The sequence below is a fragment of the Eulemur rufifrons genome, chromosome 28, assembly GCF_041146395.1.
Source record: "Eulemur rufifrons isolate Redbay chromosome 28, OSU_ERuf_1, whole genome shotgun sequence".
NCBI classification, from domain to species: Eukaryota; Metazoa; Chordata; class Mammalia; order Primates; family Lemuridae; genus Eulemur; species Eulemur rufifrons.
Genome location: NC_091010.1, coordinates 27,418,029 through 27,438,967, shown reverse-complemented (window position 1 = coordinate 27,438,967; position 20,939 = coordinate 27,418,029). Strand labels below are relative to the sequence as shown.

The 20,939-nt window shown below is 35.6% G+C and overlaps 1 protein-coding gene across 6 annotated transcripts in view; it reads right to left on the bottom strand.

Moving 5' to 3' along the window:
• JMJD1C (jumonji domain containing 1C) overlaps positions 1-20,939 on the bottom strand; it is a 229,995-nt gene that overhangs the window by 40,323 nt on the left and 168,733 nt on the right. For 3 of the 6 annotated variants that reach the window (XM_069461114.1, XM_069461115.1, XM_069461116.1), the window contains 5 exons: positions 8,892-8,997; positions 6,080-6,204; positions 4,757-4,900; positions 4,467-4,659; positions 2,669-4,353 (listed from right to left, as the gene is read on the bottom strand). In XM_069461114.1, coding sequence (XP_069317215.1) covers positions 2,669-4,353; positions 4,467-4,659; positions 4,757-4,900; positions 6,080-6,204; positions 8,892-8,997 — 2,253 coding nt within the window. Of the gene's footprint in view, positions 1-2,668; positions 4,354-4,466; positions 4,660-4,752; positions 4,901-6,079; positions 6,205-8,891; positions 8,998-20,939 lie in introns of all 6 variants that reach the window. The other 3 variants (XM_069461118.1, XM_069461117.1, XM_069461119.1) reach the window with 2 other exon arrangements.

Below are 20,939 nucleotides of genomic sequence, written 5' to 3'. Positions count from 1 at the left end.
GTGATGTACACATTCTAATATGATTCTACCTACCTATGAGATCAATGGCACCATCAAGAATGGGAATGGGCGAGAAGCTTGTGATCAACAGAAGCACAATTCTAGAACTGAGATTTTGCCAACATCAAATGCAGCGATGCTGGTGTAGAATAAATTGTGGTGATCACTGCTGACTTTATTAAAGAAGGCCAAAGCTCATATGAAGGTGGAGGTAAAAGGAGTTGATGTTTGCAATAGGAATAAGCCACAAGAAACACCTTTCAAAATTGTTAGAACTGTATCTTGTACCACCAACCACTTGGTGCCCCTTGCCATCAAAGTCATCTATCCAACAACTTGGGACTTATAGAAGGACTCATGACCATAGTCTACGTATGTCATCACTGCTACCCAAAATATAACAGTTTCTCTAGCAAACTTTTGGCATAAAGGACACTATTCTTTGCATCTACAGGCATTTCCAATGCTATATGTAAGAAATACTATCCCTGAAGTAGAAAGTCACTAGCATTGTCTAAATCACCACCCCCAACTGTGATCTCACTCAACTTCAAAAAGCTGTCAAAGAAGATGACATTAAGGAGGTTTTAAAAACTCCCACGTTCATTGCAGCATTTACAAAAGCCAAGAGGTGAAAGCAACCCAAGTGTCCATCGACAGATAAATGGATAAATATAGCATACACATACAATAAATATTATGCAGCCTTAAATTAAAAAAAAAAAAAAATCCTGTCACATGCCACAACGTGGATGAACCTCAAGGACATTGCCAGTAACAAAAGAATAAATATTGTATGACTTCCACTCATATGAAATATCTAAAGTAGTCAAAATTATAGAAACAGAAAGTAGAAAGAAAGGTGGTTGCCAAGGCCGGGTGAAGGGGGTTTTAGTGTTTAATAAATATAGTTTCAGGCCGGGCGCGGTGGCTCACGCCTGTAATCCTAGCACTCTGGGAGGCCGAGGTGGGCGGATCGTTTGAGCTCAGGAGTTTGAGACCAGCCTGAGCAAGAGCGAGACCCCATCTCTACTAAAAATAGAAAGAAATTATATGGACAGCTAAAAATATGTATAGAAAAAAAATTAGCCGGGCATGGTGGCGCATGCCTGTAGTCCCAGCTACTCGGGAGGCTGAGACAGGAGGATCGCTTGAGCTCAGGAGTTTGAGGTTGCTGTGAGCTAGGCTGACGCCACGGCACTCACTCTAGCCTGGGCAACAGAGTGAGACTCTGTCTCAAAAAAAAAAATAAATAAATAAATAAATAAATAAAAAATAAATATAGTTTCAATTTTACAAGATGAAAAATTCTGGAGATACGCTGCACAACAATGTGAAAAGTGTTAATGGTACTAAACTATACACTTAAAGATGGTTAGGATGGTAAATTTAATATTATATGTTTTTAACCACAAAAACATATAAACAAAAAAAGACATTAAAAATAGCTTCTGAGGAATACTTGAAGAGCATCCTGGGTAGTACAAACAACAAGACTGTGTCCTGGGAGTTTAACAGTGACATCCATTTCTTCACTTTTGATACCAGGGCTGATATTCCTTTTAACAACTATTTTGTAGTATAAAAATCAATTTGTTAGAGAAACCACATAGTACATGAAGGAATAAGAGCCCTACACTCACCACCTTCAGCAATACTGTATTAGGTAGGGAGAATCTCAGCTGCAACTTTACTCTCAAATACTAGGAATCTCCAACCTTGGGCACCCATAAGGGAAGAAGGGGATTAAAGAGTTATACCTTGTGATATACCATTAATATGCAAATTATCAATATATAAATATTCAGCTGGGGAATATAACAATTTTGCTTATTTTCGAGACAGGGTCTTGCTCTGTTGCCCTGGCTAAAGTACAGTGGCGTGATCATAGCTCACTGTAACCTCAAACTCCTGGGGTGAAATGATCCTCCTGCCTCAGCCTCCTGAGTGGCTGGGACTACAAGCGTGTACCACCACACCCAGCTAATTGTTCTATTTTTTGTAGAGACAGGGTCTCACTATGTTGCTCAGGCTGCTCTTGAACTCCTGGCCTCAAGCAATTCTCCCACCTTGGCCTCCCAAAGTGCTAGGATTATAGGAATGAGCCACTGTGCCTAGACATAAAATAGTAAGATTTTTAATAAATATTATCAAATTACTTTTTAAAAACAAATTGTTGGCCAGGTGCAGTGGCTCACACCTGTAGTCCCAGCTACTTGGGAGACGGAGGCAGGAGGATCACTGGAGCTCAGGAATTTGAGGTTGCAGTGAGCTATGATCACATCACTGCACTCCAGACCAGGCAATAGAGACCCTGTCTCATCAAAAAAACAAATAAACACCCTTACAATTTAATATAAATTTTAACCCAGAAATTCCACTTCTAGAAATTTAGCTGAGCAAAATAATTATGGATATATACAAGAAACCTCAATTTATAATAAATAAATATTAAACTCTAAAAAGTTTTACTCCTTTAAACTAACTGTTTATGAATAGGCTTTTCTGAGATTTCCACTTCCACTGCTCTGAGGTTACTAAGCACATGGAAAAATAATTGTTTGCATGACAGAAAATGACCTAAAAATATGGGATATTGAAAAAGCACTCAACCACATTTGGTTAATAAATATACATTGATATGTGGCACACCACAGTGTAAACTTACCCTCCTTAACGAAGCTTCAGCATTAACTGTGTTTTCTGGGTGAACCCACTTAGAAGAAGGCAAACCAAGTCCTGAGTATGCATGTGTTCCATTTGGATACTGCCAAATAATTGGATAAAGTCCAAGCTGATTATATGAAGCAGAAGGATGGGCTTGTCCAAGAAGATGAGGTGACTGGTGCTGTAATAACTGTTGCTGTTGCTGGTGTGCTAGTGCTAAGTGGCTCAAGCTGCTGGCATGAGCACTCTCTAGTCGTGGGTGGCCACCAAGTAAGGAGGCAGTAGGCACTCCAGGTAACACAGTGGGAAGTAAATGAGGGTGATGAACAGCATGGTGTGGCCCACTAGTCAGAGGATGAGCGTTAATGGTAGGTAATGGAGTTTGGCTAGATGATCCAGCTAGTAAGTGGGGTGCAGGAGTTAAGGCAGGGTGATGGGTACCTGGATTCAAACAGGTTCTATGGGATGAGGAATGAAGAGGAAAAGGATGCTGGCTTAAGAAAGGTGAAATGTGATTAGCTCCTGTTTCTGACCCAATAAGTGCAGGATCTCTGTAAACTGTGAAATGCTCATTTTTATCAATGATTAGAGGGCTCTTTGTAGTTTCCAATGTACTGCCTCTAGTAGGAACCGGATGAAAACTGCATCTTGATAACTCATGTTCTATCTTACTTGCCAATCTTCTTTCGCCAGTAGCTTGGCTATTCGCATAAGTGGTCTTAGACTTTACAGAATCAGGAGAATGGGTTATTTTGGGTTTAACAACTTCAGGTGAGGGATTGGATTTTGTCTTGTGAGCATCTACTACAGAAGTATTAAGTTTAGATTTTATAGTCTCTGGAGGCGGACTTCGCTTATGCAGCTTATCTTCCATGACAGAAACTGTACTTAAAGATGATATGTAAGAGATATACTGGTTTTTCTCTTTTTCCATATTCAGGTGATCATTTCCTGAAGAAGCATTTATAACACTCGACTGGGTTAAATCCACTTTAACTACATCATTGACCCAGTTCTGATCAGAATCTTGTTTTGCTGTTTCCGAATATTTTGCATTTGCAATTGATTTTGAATCACTAATATTAGGATCCATTTTCTGAAGTGTCTGAAGGCCAAAGGTACTTGAGTTTTCCTGAGCCACCTTTTCTGAATTAGTGTCATTTGTAATATCAATAACACATTTTGGTGTAGGTGGTCTGGATACAAACTTCTCCTTTGGTAATAATTCCACTGTATGTGTTTTTTCCATATTGCATTCCTGAGGAAGTAAATCATTAGGATTATGATCAGAAAGTGTGGCCTGTTCTGATGAATGGATAATCATTTTTTCTTGAAGCTGGGTATCAACAGCCTTCCACTTCTCTGCTTCTTCATGTTTTTTATCTTCCTGTATTTGATCCCAGGGAGTCTGGCTATCTAGTAGTGTCTCTTCTCCTGCCTTCTCATTATTCTGAGATTTTCCTTCTTCTCCATTTATCTTTGAAGTATTTTTATTTTTCAATTCATTCTCTGGCTTCTGCTCTGAGGACTTATCTATTATTCTCTTATTTGAATTTTCTGAGTCACTGCTCTCAGAAAAGTCTGAAACATTGTCAGTTCTAAGTCTTTTCATATTTAGTTTCTTTTCATCCTCTTCAGGTTTCCTTCTTTTATTCACCAAGTGTTTGTTTTTACCTTTAGGATTTTCTGTAGTATTAAAAGAAAAGAACAGTTTTATTTTTCATAATCAATACTAAATTAAGCATATTTAAAATGTATTTTTGGTCTCATTTCCCTAAAAAAAAAGAAGTGGGTCCTACCTCCTCGTGATATATAATCGTATTTTTCTTCCTTCATCTTCTCTTCATCTGGGATACTGCTATCTGAGCCCTTCCTCTTATTTGGACGAACATTTCTTTGTTGCTGTTGCTGGTGTATATTCTGTTTTGGTACAGCAGCTTGGGAATTCATTGCTGGTCTGGGACTATTTGCTTGCGCACGTGTATAATGACCCTAAAAATAACCAATTAACAATGATTGTTTACTACCTCGTTCTAAGTAGCCTAATGAAAAATATTTTACAAAAATGCACCCCTATTAACATACATACGTGAACAGCGTTGATATTTTGATTGGCACGAGACCTGCGTCGTGATGTAATGCCAATATTTTCACCTTTTAACAAAGAGTGAACAACATCATCTAGAAAGGTCATTTGAACCATAGAAGGATCGACATTCTGTGGTTCTAGTACCTAATCCATGACACAAAACAAAAACAAAAATTAAATCCAATAAGCTAACCAATGTGTTCTTTGGTACAATTTCTTCACTTAGCAGAGATGTTTATAAATCAGTTTCGGATCCTTAATTTATAAGATACTGTCAGACTTACAATCAGCCATTTTAATCATTAATGATAAAATTACCCTTTTTATCTTCTGAAACTGTTTCAACTGCTAACCAAGAATTAAAAAGCAAAAATATCCACTGTAAGTTCACCTTGAAAAACAAGGATAAGAATTAATTAAGACTATAGATGCCAACAGGCAGTGATACTACAAAAAAAAAAGTATGGATGCCAAATTATAAAATGTATTTTAAAAATATGAAGTAATTTCTAAAAAGCAACTGTAAAATAAAACTAAAAGAATCCAGGAAGAAGAAAAAAGACAAAAATTGTGCAAATGAATAATTTTTAAAATGTGGTTAAAGAAAAAACTACTATAAAGATTCAAGGCAATATCATCACCTTTTAAGGAAAAAATATAATTTATTTAGCATTCTGACTAAAATTTTAACCAAAGTATTTGAACTGTTTATAAAAGGGCTCTATCAGATACACTTCAGAATCTAATCAGGCAGAAAAGGTATAAATATCTGTTTTCCACAAAAACAAACAAGTGAACACTTAAAATAGTGAACATTTTAAAAACTGAACTTTTTTTTCACATTTCAAGACTTACTTGAAACTCCATAGCATCCATAAGATTTGACATAAAAATTAAGTGAGCATACCAAGGCTGAAATTTGATATGAGAACTAAGTGTATGTTAAAAGTTTTCATTAGTGAAAAGAAACCATTTAGGAAATACTTTTATTATTGGAGAGACAGAACCAAGATTTTGAAAAAGAAAATTTTAGCTAACCTAAGAAAAAAAAAAAAAAAGACTAATCAATTAAAAGAGTCTGGTACCTCTATTTCAGGGATTTATTTTATCGGTGTTGAAATAAACTTGGCATCACTATCTCCCTGAGATCTGAAATGACCTCTATGTAACATCAGCTGCATTTAAATTTATTAAGATTATATAACTAAAAATCCAAAAGATTAAAATTATTTAGTATCAAACTGGTGATGCATTTTCTTTTTTTCTAGCATGACCTATATGAACTATAAAAGTCTCCACAAAAATATTAGTTGAACTATTTACCTGATCATTCATAACGATCATGGTGCGGGTGAAGAGATCATGATGAGTAATTATGCCAGTAAACCACTGGGTGGCAGAGTCTTGTCTATATACTTTCACTCTGTATCCATTTAAGGAATAAGGACCTTTAAAAGAAACACAAGAATATAGGGATATCTTAAATGGAGACATTTTCCTTTAAGAACTACCTTTTAGGAGAAACGTGAGCTATTTGATAGATGAATAATATCATACCCAAATATCTGTTTAAAAAAATGTTTTAGAAGACAAGTAAATATCCTTTGGAACAGATCATTCTGAAGTTATCATTACATGTACGCTACTAGACATACATACTTCCTGATTCAATGGAAATAAAACACTTTAAGACAAAAAGAATGTTTCTGGGATCATGAGTTAATAAGCAAACAGTACAAAATGTAAAGTTATAGTGGTCTAGAATGTAGTAACGTTATACAGCTACTTTAGTAAGAATGGAGTAGATGACTACATGGCTGAAATGGAAAGTTCCTAGGTAACTGGGAACTTGATGTCTGAGGTCTTCTAGTTGCCAAAATGTTACCATAAGCAGCTACAAATTTTGAATCCTCTGAGACAGCTAGAAAAAAACTGCTAAAAGTCTTAGAACACGAAGAGACTGATAAGTGAATTTATAAATATAGCACTAAGAATTTTTTTTACAAGAAATATGGTGTACTTTTGCATTAAACTCACTTTTTCAATGGTTATCTATATCCTTATATATAGACAGTTTTTAGAAAATGAGCAAAGATTCAATATTAAATGATATATATCTGTATATATTCAAATATGCCTAATAAAACAAATATGACTCCATGGAAGAGGATAATGGAGATGAAAATTATTTTCAATTCATAGGTACTAAAATGACCAAGTTCTTTAAAGTTTAACAAGAACTACGAGGGGGGAAAACTCCTGTACCTTAATAACAGTATTATACATTAACAATTTACAAAGTGCTTTCAAAATTTCCACGTGCTTATTTAATCCTTTCTAACTCTTAGTATTGTTATGCCTTTTATAAAAATGAAGAAAGTGAGATTGATAGGTTAAGTAAATTTTTAAGTCAAAGAGCTGGGACTGAATTTGTATTTCTAATTCCTAGGGTGATTTTCTTTCTTTTATAGTTATAATAGATTCAACACACCAAATTAATGGTTCAATACATATCTGTCAGTTTAAAGAAAACCTATGCCAGTATCAGCCTAAAATATACAAATCATTTAATGCATCTGTAAAAGTATTACCTATGATCTGGAAATTAAATACATTCATCTAAAGAAAACTGAAGATGTTGACTGGCTATAATTTAAAGGAAGTGATACATAAACATTATTTACTAGCCATATTCCATTATATAAACTATAGTCTTTTCCAACTATGGAAAGATTAAGATTCCATATTATTTTTTCTAAATAATATAGAAAATGCTTATAGAATAACTCCAAATATGATCAGTTTTCAATTTCCACTAACAAACCATCTACACTGCCTTGTTCCTCACTTCTGCCTAGGATGGATAGGGACTATACTGCCTGAACCTCTTCTCCTCTAAGGATAAAACACAGAAACAAAAGTAAAAAAAAAAAAAAAAAAAAAAGTTACCCTGGTTTCTTCGACAAATAAATTGCAAGGAAAGGGGGATGGGGAAAGAGTGATGAAGGGAACATAACAAACCATCACAATGTGTAGACTACTAGATCTTTAATTTTTAAAAAACAAAACCTGTTTAAATCATTAATGACACAAATGGAAATTTGAACCAATTATCCAGTATTTTATATTAAGGAACTATTAATTTTTTGGCATAATAGTGGTATGACGGCTTTGTTTAAAAAATTAATAGAAAGAGTTGAAGTCTAAAACTTGATAGACATAAGAGGGGATACGGATAGGGCAGAGTCAGCCAAGGTTTGATAGTTGTTGGGGGTGGGAGATAGAAGGATGGAAGTTCACTGAAATATTCTATTTGTATGTAGGTTTGAAATTCTCCATAGTAAAGTTTAAAGATTATTTAGCTTAAGAAGAATTTAGTAAGTAGATGATCTGCTCCTGTACATATCCCTATGAAGCAATACAGTCACAACTGCTGAGATTATCTATTAATGCTTAATGGCATGGAAGTTGAAGGTTGAGATAAATATGAGAATTTAACAAACTTTCATTCTTAAAAATGTTCAGCAAGATATCACCAGTTCATGCCATTTGTCTCAATTTCAATTCAATTTCACAAAAAGCTTGTATTTATATGATTGTACTGATAGAAAAAGGAATTGCTAAGAATTATAAAATCTCACCTGTCTGAGGGTCACATGTGGTAGACAAACCTGTAACTTAACAAGTGAAACAAAACTAAGACTAGTAAACTGCTGAAGAAAGTGCACTGAAATAGGCCACTTTTTTTCAGATATTAACAGCATTCTTCAAAGGTAATTGATCAGGGTTTTGGGCAGCCCTCTACTGCAAACAATGTTTCTTTCTCTAGGACTGACACATTCCATAAAAGTATTCCATAATATGAATTTTTTTCTAACAACAAAGCACCTGGGTGACTATAACTTCATGCCAGGCAAATAAGTTAGTAAACTAGTGAAATTACCAACTTTGTATTAAAATTATTATAATAATTATTATAATTATTATAATTCTGCTATTACTTTTCCTGGACCGTATATAACTCAAACTATTAGACTAAACCTTGATTTATATTGCAAATAATTGAACGACCAAAGACAAATATAATAAGTTGCCTAGATCCAAAAAAATTAATGCATAACTTCAAAATAGTTACCTTGCATAAAAATCTCCTGAACCTTTTGTTCCTTTACCCAGACTTTCACTTCCTCGTGAAGTTGCGGGTTGTCCCTGAGAACTGGGTTTAGGCTGTCTATGTCGTCCTAGAATTATAGATTAAAAGAAAGGACCATGTTATGTTCTCCTAACATTAATGTTACCGACTTTCCCTCCTATATGTTCTAAGGACTGAAGAAAATTCCTTGATCTAAATATACGCAAAAACACATATTAGGAAATTATAGTTCATTAGCAATTGTGTAACAAAAGAGCATAAGAAATTAATCCACGGTAAGATTTGACCCTTGACAACAATGTCCTAAAGTCAAAATTTGAAATTTAGTAATGTGTTTTCTAATTTTTTAAGTATGGCTTTAAGTCAAGTGAGCTTTTTAAGAGTTTTACTGTTAGAAGTAATATACAAACCAAATAGCATCAGGTCATCTAAGGTTGGTGGCAAAAGAATTGAATTGAATATTTTAGTGACTCACTCTCTCTCTTTCTATATATATATATACACACGCGTGCACACACACACATATATATGAAAACACACACACACACACACACACACACACACGAGTTACCAACCCCTAATACCTAAAACATCAGAGTTTGAAACTCCTAGTCCTTATTTTGTCCTGATTTAAATGTCATCAAATTCAGTTTTACTGAAACTTATATATGACCAGTAACTTCGCTGCTGAGTTTTATTTTTTTAAGCCAGCATCAAAGCATCCAGGCAATTAAAATTACATTATTGACGGTATTATCCTCATAACAGGGTAGATCTAGACACAGAAACAACCGGTTCTCTCTCCTTGGAGATGTGAATCACACAGTCACATGGTTTCCCACAATCTGCTGGTCCCCCGCTGGACTCTTTGACATTCTGTTCTCTCTCTCTCAAAGCACCTCTGCTGCTCCTGCATTTGAGATCATCGGCAGGAGCCCTAGAGTAGCTGGGAAGAACAACAAAGCAGCACTGTCAATTGGCGGCTATTTTAAAAGTGGACTGGCAGATCATGGAAACCAGCGAATAAAAAGGAGCTAAATGAAGGGAATTATAACTCGTGAATAAAAACAATTTGGCAACTTGGAAAAGCCAAAAGGTGGCTTTAGTGTACAAAGAAGGACACTCAATCAAATAGGTCATACTTCACTCTCTTGCTCCAAAGTCTATCCAAGTAAAGCTTTTCCTTCTCATCTTATCACTGCTTGAAGGCACGACTACTCTGTATTTTTAGAATAATATTGTGGTAAACATTCTATCTTACAACTAGCAAAGGCCAAAAGGCAGAAGGGCCTTTAATACTAATTATGTTCCTTGGAAAATATATAGAAATGCTATTTTACAACAGAAGGAAAAGTGTCATATAAAAAGTAGGCAAAATCTGTTATTCTGGGGAGAAAAAGTCCATTAACATGTCTTTCTTTTCATAAAGACACTTTCTAGCAATCTCTTTTCTCTCTATCCCTCTTTAAGAATACACTGTTTTCCTTCAGTTGTTGCAGAGAAAAAAAAAAAAAGAATACACTGTACACTTAGTTAACCTCATGATTTTAGGAATAGAAAATGTCATGAAAAGTGCTAGCATGCTCTAATCCTTTCAATGCCTACCAGCTGACAGTCTAGTCTATGAAAAAGAGAATACAGAAAACTATATTTTAAGGAAAACCATTTTACCATTTTCAGACAGCTCTGGCAGCTATCCGTTCTTATAAAATCTGTCTCACTTTAGCTTCCATACATACTCATCCATATATCCATTCCATACACAGGGAGCTATAAGCTGCTTTCTTTTTTTCTCTGTTTTTTTTTTCTTTCTTTCTTTCTTTTTTTTTTTGAGAGAGTCTCCCTGTGTTGCCTGGGCTAGAGTGTCATGGCGTTAGCCTAGCTCACAGCAAGCTCAAACTCCTAGTCTCAAGTGATCCTCTTGCCTCAGCCTCCCAAGTAGCTGAGACTACTAGCATGCACCACCATGACCGGCTAATTTTTACTATTTTTACTGGAGACAGGGTCTCACTCTTGCTCAGGCTGGTCTCAAACTCCTGAGCTCAAGTGATCCTCCCGCTTGGGCCTCCCAGAGTGCTAGGATTACAGGTGTGAGCCACCTTGCCCAGCCTATAAACCTCTTTGAAAGCAGCATTGCCAACACCTCACAGATAGTACGGTCTATAAAATAAATCAGCTGCCTATGTTGAAATTTTACAATTTGTATTTGTATTTGGATACAATACAAATACAAAAATTTGTATTGGAGTACAAAATTTATTTGTTCAACATTTATCTATACAATAGGTTAAAATAATAGGCTGTGTTTCCAAGATCACTAAACAACATATACATATCTTCCCAACAATGAACGCTTAATTTTCTAGAAGAAAAGGCATACCAATAAAAACCGATAATTTGAGTCCCTTTTACTGGTATAACCTTTTCATATAAGTTCAAATTTTTGTTTGAACTTCGTATCAATTTCTTCATCTATAAAGCAGAGTTACTAATATCTGCCTCTTTCTATCTTAATGTTTTTATAAAATTTTTTCTTAAGTACTGAAACTAGTCTTAAAACATCCACTTCTGAATTATCCATAATACTAAATGACATGACTTACTCAGTTAATTAAAACCCACTACAAATATCATAAAATACTGCCTGATTAATGATAGGCATTGCTGTTGCTGAATTAATTCTCCCCTTCCTCTATGTATAGGGCTTTGGAAGTTATAGGGATTTCTGTTATATCACCATCCCTATTTTAAAGAGGCTCACTAGAGGTTAAATGAGCAAATCTTGTAACAGAACCAAATAAAGATCTTTTTTCTGTTTATTGACTTGAACAATTTTGTGAAGGTGCTAAATATCAGATTAAGGCAATAACTCTGACTTAGAACAAAAATTAAAGATCTGCAATTAGAAACTAACTATGAACATTCACTATTTCACAGAATTTAAAAGGACTTAAACTATATCTTGAGCTTGTATGAGATTAAAAAATCTTTTAACTGCACATTACTTTACTTTTCATAATCTAAAGACAGGAACCTAAGTAGTTACCCATATACAGTTTTTATCTTGAATAGCTAGTTTTTTTTTTTTTAATTTCCCAAAAACAAGTCACTCAGGTTAGTGAAGGAACAGCACCCTCTATGAACCTCTCCTTCTCCATAAACTATATCCTTTTTGAACTGCTAGTTATAACCTCCAGCAAATGACAAATGGAAAAAATCAGTTCAGCAAGATCTGCTTTATTAGAAACCTATATAGAAAAAATGAAAAAGTTCAAAAAATGCCTTAAATGAGGTTGTGGACTATATCGTTCACTTGTGTGTTATTCCTCCTTTTGCAAAGACATATTACCTCTAACTGAACATTAGTGGGGTGCCTTAATAACACATAAAAATAGTTAACATGATTGTGCATTTTCTATGGCAGAAACTATGCTGGGTGCTTCAATAAAGTATTAATTTTATAACAACTTTGTGGGCTGAAATTATTATACCCTTTTTACATATTATGTCTACACAGGTCCATGCTTATAATCAGGAAGTGATAAAGAGAGCTGGTATTTGAACCTAGTTCTATCACTCAGAGCTCAGGATCTTTTCTCCTCTATTTCTCAGATGAGCACAACTTACTATCCTTGCCTTTCAAAATCTGACACACTTCTTTACATTATATGTAAGAGGTGAAAGGTTTGTCTTATAAAGTCAGGATGAGTCAAAAGCAAAGAACTGAACGACAATGAGTGCAAGGTATCTTTCTAAAACTTCTACTGGTTATGTGAAATTTCATATGTAGCAAGTGTCAAACACTCATCAAAGAGGGGAGACATAGGGTGGTAAACTCATGCAATCTCATAATTACAAAGCATAAAAGTCTCCTGCCTGTAATCCTAGCACTCTGGGAGGCCAAGGTGGGAGGACTACTTGAAGTTAGGAGTTCAAGATCTGCCTGAACAAGAGCAATATCCCGTCTTCTACTAAAAATAGAAAAAATTAGCCGGGCATGGTGGCGCATGCCTGAAGTCTCAGCTACTCTGGAGGCTGAGGCAGGGAGGATGGCTTGAGCCCATGAGTTGGAGGTCGCAGTAAGTTATGAGGACTCCACTGCACTCTAGCTCTGGCGACAGAGCAAGGCTCTGTTGTCTCACCAAGAGAAAAGAAAAAGAAAGGAAGCATAAAAGAGAAGAAAATCACTTTGGTGATGTGCCTCAGTCACGATCTACAGATCTCCTAATGCTGTTTTTTCTAGGTTAACACTGCCCTGAATTACTATTCGGATGATCAAAATACAGACTTTTTTTTTCATTGTACAAAAGAATATGATGAAGCTAAAATCAGGTTGGAATCTGTTTTTTTGACAGTAAGACTACGGCATTAACCTAATTTTAAGTGATTCCATATGTCCTAGTTAATTCAAAGGAAAAAATACCAATCAGGTAGTATGAAATGTAAGATTAAAACACTGAAATATTCAGATATGCCTGGCAGATTCAATAATAGCAGTATTATGTAAGTCTTAAAAACATATGTAACACATTTCCTAAGATAATAAGGTAGTGATTTATCTTACCGTAAGAGTGCTCCCTACTAGTACAAGAAATATATACTTTATGTCAGGAACACTCTAATTTGACTGCTGAGAGAAGAGTCAGCAAAGGCACGAATTAGGTAATAATGTATCAGTGGTTAGTTTCTTTTTTTTTTTTTTTTTTTGAGACAGAGTCTCACTCTGTTGCCCAGGCTAGAGTGAGTGCCGTGGCGTCACCTAGCTCACAGCAACCTCAAACTCCTGAGCTCAAGCGATCCTCCTGTCTCAGCCTCCCGAGTAGCTGGGACTACAGGCATGCGCCACCATGCCCGGCTAATTTTTTTTTTCTATATATATTTTTAGCTGTCCATATAATTTCTTTCTATTTTTAGTAGAGGTGGGGTCTCGCTCTTGCTCAGGCTGGTCTCGAACTCCTGAGCTCAAACGATCCGCCCACCTCGGCCTCCCAGAGTGCTAGGATTACAGGGGTGAGCCACCGCGCCCGGCCAGTGGTTAGTTTCTATTTAGGTGACTGAGCTGACTGGCTTAATAATTATACGAGATTTGGTCTCAAGTCCCAACTGATGACTAGAGTAGCACTTTATTTTTAGGATACAAGAAATATCACAAAACTGGAGTAAGTTTCTCTCCCTTTGGACAATTTCTGATAGGGAATGACCTAATGCTCACTTTCGAATTGATGCTAATTTGTAGCTTAGTAATGGAATAGTTAGTTTCTTCCCCTGCAATAAAACCCTTGACCTTCGTGGTGACATCCAGCAAACTTCTTAATAAGTTACATAAATTCCCTCATAAAAACCATCTTTGATTGTATTTTACAAGAGTTACTATAAAAGCAACTATTTATATCTTGAATGTCAGGTTAGGTGATGGAACATGTTTTGCCATACTAGTTTCACCAGGCATAACTTAAATTCATGGTTTAGTGAAACTACAAATGATTGCTTATCCTTAGACCACTGGGTTTGCTGGCCACAGTTAAAAACATGAATGTTAAATATACAAGGTCAAGAGTGACATCAATTACTATCATACCAAGTCTTGTATAACTTATATAATAATCCCTTTTGTTAATAAGAATTTGCTGGGACAGGAAACCACCAAAGTTTGAGAGTGGCTACAGAGGTTGCAGTCTAACTAAATGCAGGTACCACTGAGGGCTTCTGGACATTTTCATGATTCAAAACAAGGGTCGGCAAACATTTTTTGTAAAGGGCTAGAGAGTAAATACATCAAGCTTTGGGGGCCATATCATATCTGTCACAACTACTCAACTCTGCTGTTGTAGCAGAAAAGCAGCTAAAAAAAATACCATTAAGACATAAATGAATGAGCATGGCTATGTTCCATTAATGTTTATATATTAATATTAGCATTCTATGAAATTTGAATTCCGCAGAATGTTCAGGAGTCATGGCACTATTCTTCTTTTGATTTTTTCCAACCATTTAAAAATGTAGTACTTACAAAAACAGGAGACAGGCTGGATTTGGCCTGTGAGTATAGTTTGCCTACCCCTCATTAAAAACAACAAAATAACCAGTATGAAGCAAGATTAAAAACTTTTATATCAATATCAAATGTGTTTAATATCAAATGCAATTGAAAATACACTAATTCAATTTGATCAGATTGACTATAAACTCTTACTCCCATAAATGCCTGAATTATATATAATCATGAGCACGGGAAATTAAGTTAATACCAAATCCTTTTCATTAGTAATCAAAGGAAAAAAAAATCTTAAGGTAAAAAAAACTGAAAATTTTCACAAGTAAATGAGTTTTTCTGATTCGTTCCTAGACAATGTTTAGCCTTCCAAATATAACTTTGTAATGTACTTCATTTTAGTGTAGGTAATTAGGAAAAATTATCTACTTTGAATGGTAAGATTTATTCCTTTATGTCAATGACAGTTATTATCTTCAGAAGTTGGTACCATTCACTTCTCTGGACTCCATAGTAAGGTAAAATGAGTACATACATTGAAAAATAAGGGATACGCTAAAGATATTCTTTTAAGGTTAATCCATGTTTCATCTATCTGATTTATTAGGGACCCCAGAGATTAATCTTTTAACCCCTCTTTCTATGTAAGTACATCTTTTCTTTAGGACAAATGAAGAGAAAATGAAGCCTATATATATATATATATATATATATATATAAAATTCCATTATTCCTGATTGATTGTGGTTAATTCAGAAGCCTAGAATTCAGAATATGATTTAAACAAACCTGATGAAAATTCTATCTTTCAAAAACACTTATATATGAAAATTCAAATGGCAGAAGGGAATAGGTTAACAATTTGTATTATACCTCTAATTCTTTTCCCATCCATTTAATCAAGGAGATAATATGAAATAGGCTCATCCTTTCTAAATTATTTATATTCTGAAGCCACAGGAGAAAAACTTAATTTCTTAACAGAAATGATGTAAATATTCAAACTATCAAAAATCTATTTTAATATAATATTATTAATAGAAATAGTTCTGGAAATAGGAGTGATGTTAAGAAAATCTGAATGACATTTAGGTGTATTTTTTATTGGTTAAAAAAGGATTGTCATACCAAGGGAAACAACAAACACCAAACATTTTAATCTTTTGTAATTCTTAAATATATGCTTTCAAATAATATTCTTGTATTAGAGTTTTATTTTTATGTAGAAACAAAAAACAAAGTAATGAATGACTTTGATTACACACTAATTTAAATAAAGCAATTTGATATACACATTTACAAAACCCCTAGTTAGGTGTTAAGATTGATAACTGAGTCTGTTTTTAACAGGTAATTCAGGCCAGGCAGTGGCTCACACCGGTAATCCTAGCACTCTGGGAGGCCAAGATGAGAGGATCACTTGAGCTCAGGAGTTGCAGACCAAGCCTGAGCAAGAATGAGACCTTGTCTTTAGTAAAAATAGTAAAAATTAGCCAGGTGTGGTGGTGCATGCTAGGAGTCCCAGCTACTTGGGAGGCTGGGGCAAGACGGTCACTTGAGCCCAAGAATTTGAGGTTGCTGTGAGCTAGGCTGACCTGCCACGGCACTGCAGCCCGGGCGACAGAGTGAGACTCTGTCTCAAAAAATAAAAAAAAGGTAATTTAAATTATCTCTGTATGGGGAGATTAAATCAATGATATCATTCATACTATGTCTTAAGGAATAACAGATACTCATTTTAACAATTGGGGTGGAGTGTTCCAAAGAGCTCGAGAGAGGCCCCAACAGGCAGACAAATATATAATAATTCTTAACTTCTCTACTTGCCCCAAGGGCTGATTACATGACACTCTGAAGGAGAAAACTTAGACTTGAGGAGGAAGAACGTGTTGCCACATAGTTATGACATTGTCTCCAAATGCTACTGGGATAAATGAGCTTTTCTACTACATAAGGTTAATGCTATGTTATTTCTAAAATATTTTGGACATAACTCTGAATCTGTATTGTCAACTGTAGTGTCCTGATTATTCACAACACACAATATAATAAACCTAAAATTTCCAAATTTATTATTAAAATTTTAAGTTTTAGACACTTCATCTTTTTTTTTTTTTTTTTTTGAGACAGAGTGTTGCTCTGTTGCCTGGGCTAGAGTGCTGTGGCGTCAGCCTAGCTCACAGCAACCTCAAACCCCTGGGCTCAAGCAATCCTCCTGCCTCAGCCTCCCAAGTAGCTGGGACTACACTCATGCACCACCATGCCTGGCTAATTTTTTCTGTATATTTTTAGCTGTCCAGCTAATTTCTTTCTATTTTTTAGTACAGACGGGGTCTCGCTCTTGCTCAGGCTGGTCTCGAACTCCTGACCTTGAGCGATCCTCCCGCCTCGGCCTCCCAGAGTGCTAGGATTACAGGCATGAGCCACCTCGCCCGGCCCATTTTAAAAATTATTTAAAAATATAAAATGCAATAGAAATGATTTCTAAATTAATACCACATCACTGACTTTTTGGACTAATTTTTCATTTTTTCCATAGAGTGCTATGAAAATGATAAACCTATAAACTTGAATTACTGTATCATATTCCTCTTTTCTCAGAAAGACCTAATACAATTCAGTGCATACTGTAACAATGAGTAGGTCCTATGACTTGATACCAAGTCGCTTACTCTTTCATGACAAAATGGGATATATGTGGTTATGCTGTTAGTTGAGATACAGAATGATCAGAAAGAAAAATAAAAACAAGGTTTGAATGCTGAATCTTCTGTTGGTGGTAATGTTAGTGTTGTTATTCTAAGAATGGTGGTTGCATAATGTATGACAAAGCAGATGAGTAAACATGTGATATTCTATCATTCCTAGTGTTGCTGAGAAGTGGCGATGTTATAGAACATAACCACTGTGAATAAAGAGACTAGAGACTAGAGATATTTTAATTTATGTATACAGTCCGGGCGCGGTGGCTCACGCCTGTAATCCTAGCACTCTGGGAGGCCGAGGTGGGTGGATCGCTCGAGGTCAGGAGTTCGAGACCAGCCTGAGCAAGGGCAAGACCCCCGTCTCTACTAAAAATAGAAAGAAATTATCTGGCCAACCAAAATATATATATAGAAAAAAATCAGCCGAGCACGGTGGCGCATGCCTGTAGTCCCAGCTACTCGGGAGGCTGAGGCAGTTGGATGGCTTGAGCCCAGGAGTTTGAGGTTGCTGTGAGCTAGGCTGACGCCACGGCACTCACTCTGGCCTGGGCAACAGAGCGAGACTCTGTCTCAAAAAAAAAAAAAAAAAAAAAATTTATGTATACACATACACATGAAGAGAAAACTAGGGATGAAATAATATGGTGTGTAGGATTTGCTTTAACATACAGATGCTCCTCAATTTATGATGGGGTTATGTCCTGATAAACCCATCATAAATTGAAAATATCATTAAGTTGAAAAGAACAGGAAGAAGAAACATTATTAGCCACGAATTGATAATTGTTAATAATAATCCCATGGCTGGATTCTACATGGGAGTTCATGTTACTACTCTATAGCTATGTATGTTTAAAATTGTATAGGGGGAAAAAAGTGTTACCACATCATTCTTCTGCTCAAAACCCTCCAAAGGCTTCTTCTTCTCCAAACTTAATCAGAATAAAAAAATTAAAGTCTTTATAATCCCCTACAGAGTCCTTCTTAATCTACCTTATAACCTTTCTGACATCATTTTCTGCTAATTTACATATAGTATGCTTCTCCCTTGATGCTCTCACTTTAGGGTCTATCCATTTTTTGTTCCAGCTGATACTTCCTATCCTCTTCTAGGCTTCATTTTTCTCCATAACACTTACTGTCTTCTAATATACTAAACAGTTATTTAGTTTTAAGAGACAGGGTATTGTGCTCTGCTGTACAGCCTGCAGTGTACAGGCACAATCATAGCTCATTATAGCCTCAAACTCCTGGGCTCAAGCAATGTTCCCACCTCAGCCTCCAGAGTAGCTGAGATTATAGGCGCAGGCCACCACATCCAGCTTAAATAGTTATTTTGTTTGCTGTCTGTGTTTTCCCTGCTGGAAGGTAAATTATGCCAGGGCAGGAAAATTCTTTGTTTTGTTCATGGCTATACCCTACATATCTAGAATGGTGCCTGGGACAAAGCAGGTAACCAATAAATATTTGTAAAAATTAGTAATAAAAACAAACACATCTCAAGACAAGAAAAGGAGGAAAGGAGAGGTGCAAAAATAGGTATAAGAACAGGAAGTTAAGGAGGTTCCTGCTTATAACCTCAATTTCCTCTGTGTAACACAAGAAAGGTCATCAACTAAGAGAAAAGGAGGAAGTTGAGTAGAGTAGTGATATTTTGGAATAACTGCTTTAGGAAATGGAAGCTCAAAAGGGGCATACAAGCTGGCCCGGTGGCTCACACCCTATAGTCCCAACTTGAGCCCAGGAATTTGAGAACAGCCTGGGTGATACAGCAAGACCCCATCTTCAAAAAGAAGGAGGGGGAGAAGGGTGGCATACAAAAGAATGCCAAATGATATTAAGAGCTTGGCTGAGATTGGGAGACAATACAATGACACCAAAATACATAGGAAGCGTTTTCTCCTGCAGTGCTCTGCATTTAAGGCAAGGCTGTCCTACAGAATTTTCTGTGATGGAAATGTTATATTTGTGCACTGTCCCACATATGACTAATATGAATGACTACTTAGGCACTGGAAATGTGGCTTGCATGGCTGAGGAACTGAATTTTTAACTTAGTTTTACTTAATTTAAATAGCCGCATGTGACTGGTGGCTATCAATAATGGACAGTGTAGATTTATGGTATAAAAGTGGAAAAAGAAAATAGAACTGTTCCAAAATAGGAAATTAAAAGGTATATATGACAGAAAGACAGGCTTAAGGGAATTAAGATACTATCAAGAATGATATACCACAGAAGCAATATCTTAGCTGCAAACAAATGAATAGGAAACTAGGAGAATGTACGAAATTTAACAATTATATAACCCACTGGAGAAGTGGTAAGGGCTGTGAAAGACATCTATCTTGTCAATTGATGATTTAAAAAACAATTACTCCTAAAGAGTCTCTTGAAAGTACACATATCATGAAGTGAGATTTACCCAAACAGACCTATTTCTTTTCTGAACTCTTACCATATACTATTTATCATAAAAATTTTAGTACAAAGATCTTTCATATATACTACCTTATAAACAGTGGTAACAATATTACAAAATAGGTACTATATACCTATTTTATAGATTAAAAAATACAAAATTAAGTGGTAAAGTGGTTCTATGTCTTGCACAACATTTCAGATAGTAAGCACCAGAGGTGGAATCTGAATCCAAGCTGGACTACTACTATTCTCTTACTCATTTCTGATATTTCAGTACACTCCCCTCGAAGAGCCAAAATTCCCTGAGAAAAACAAATTTTATATGTATATGACTAGACATATATCTTTAAATAAAATCTTAATAAAATTTGGCAACTAATTTTATAATTGTTAGGTATCGATTTTGGTTTTCCATATATTTTAAAATGTGATTAATTTGTAAACTACTTCTGACTTTAAATACTAAACCAGACCTTCTGAAGTCCTTGGAGTTCTTGGTGGAAAGATGGAACTATCCAACTTGTACCACCAGCCAAACTGAATTGATAAAAAATATAAATACAGACTTTTGGTTCTAAAATGGCAGTACTGTAGAAGCAAGCTTACTTCACTACACACCCCTCCAAACCAAAAACAAATATATAGTGCAGAGATTATCACCAGCAAAATCCCAGAACTCACATATGAGGAGGAGATAGTTCTCAGGGACACAGAGAAGTGAAAAAAAAATTTGAGCATATGGTAAGAGAATTTCCATATCTGTGATGCCCTCTGGCTGCTCAGCACTAAGTGCAGAAAATTTCCACCCAACTCACAGTTTTTACATTGGAAAAAGTGAGATTAAGGTAGACAACCAGCTTCCCCACCATCTGGGGTTCCCTAGCAAGAGATCTGTCCCTGCCCCAATCT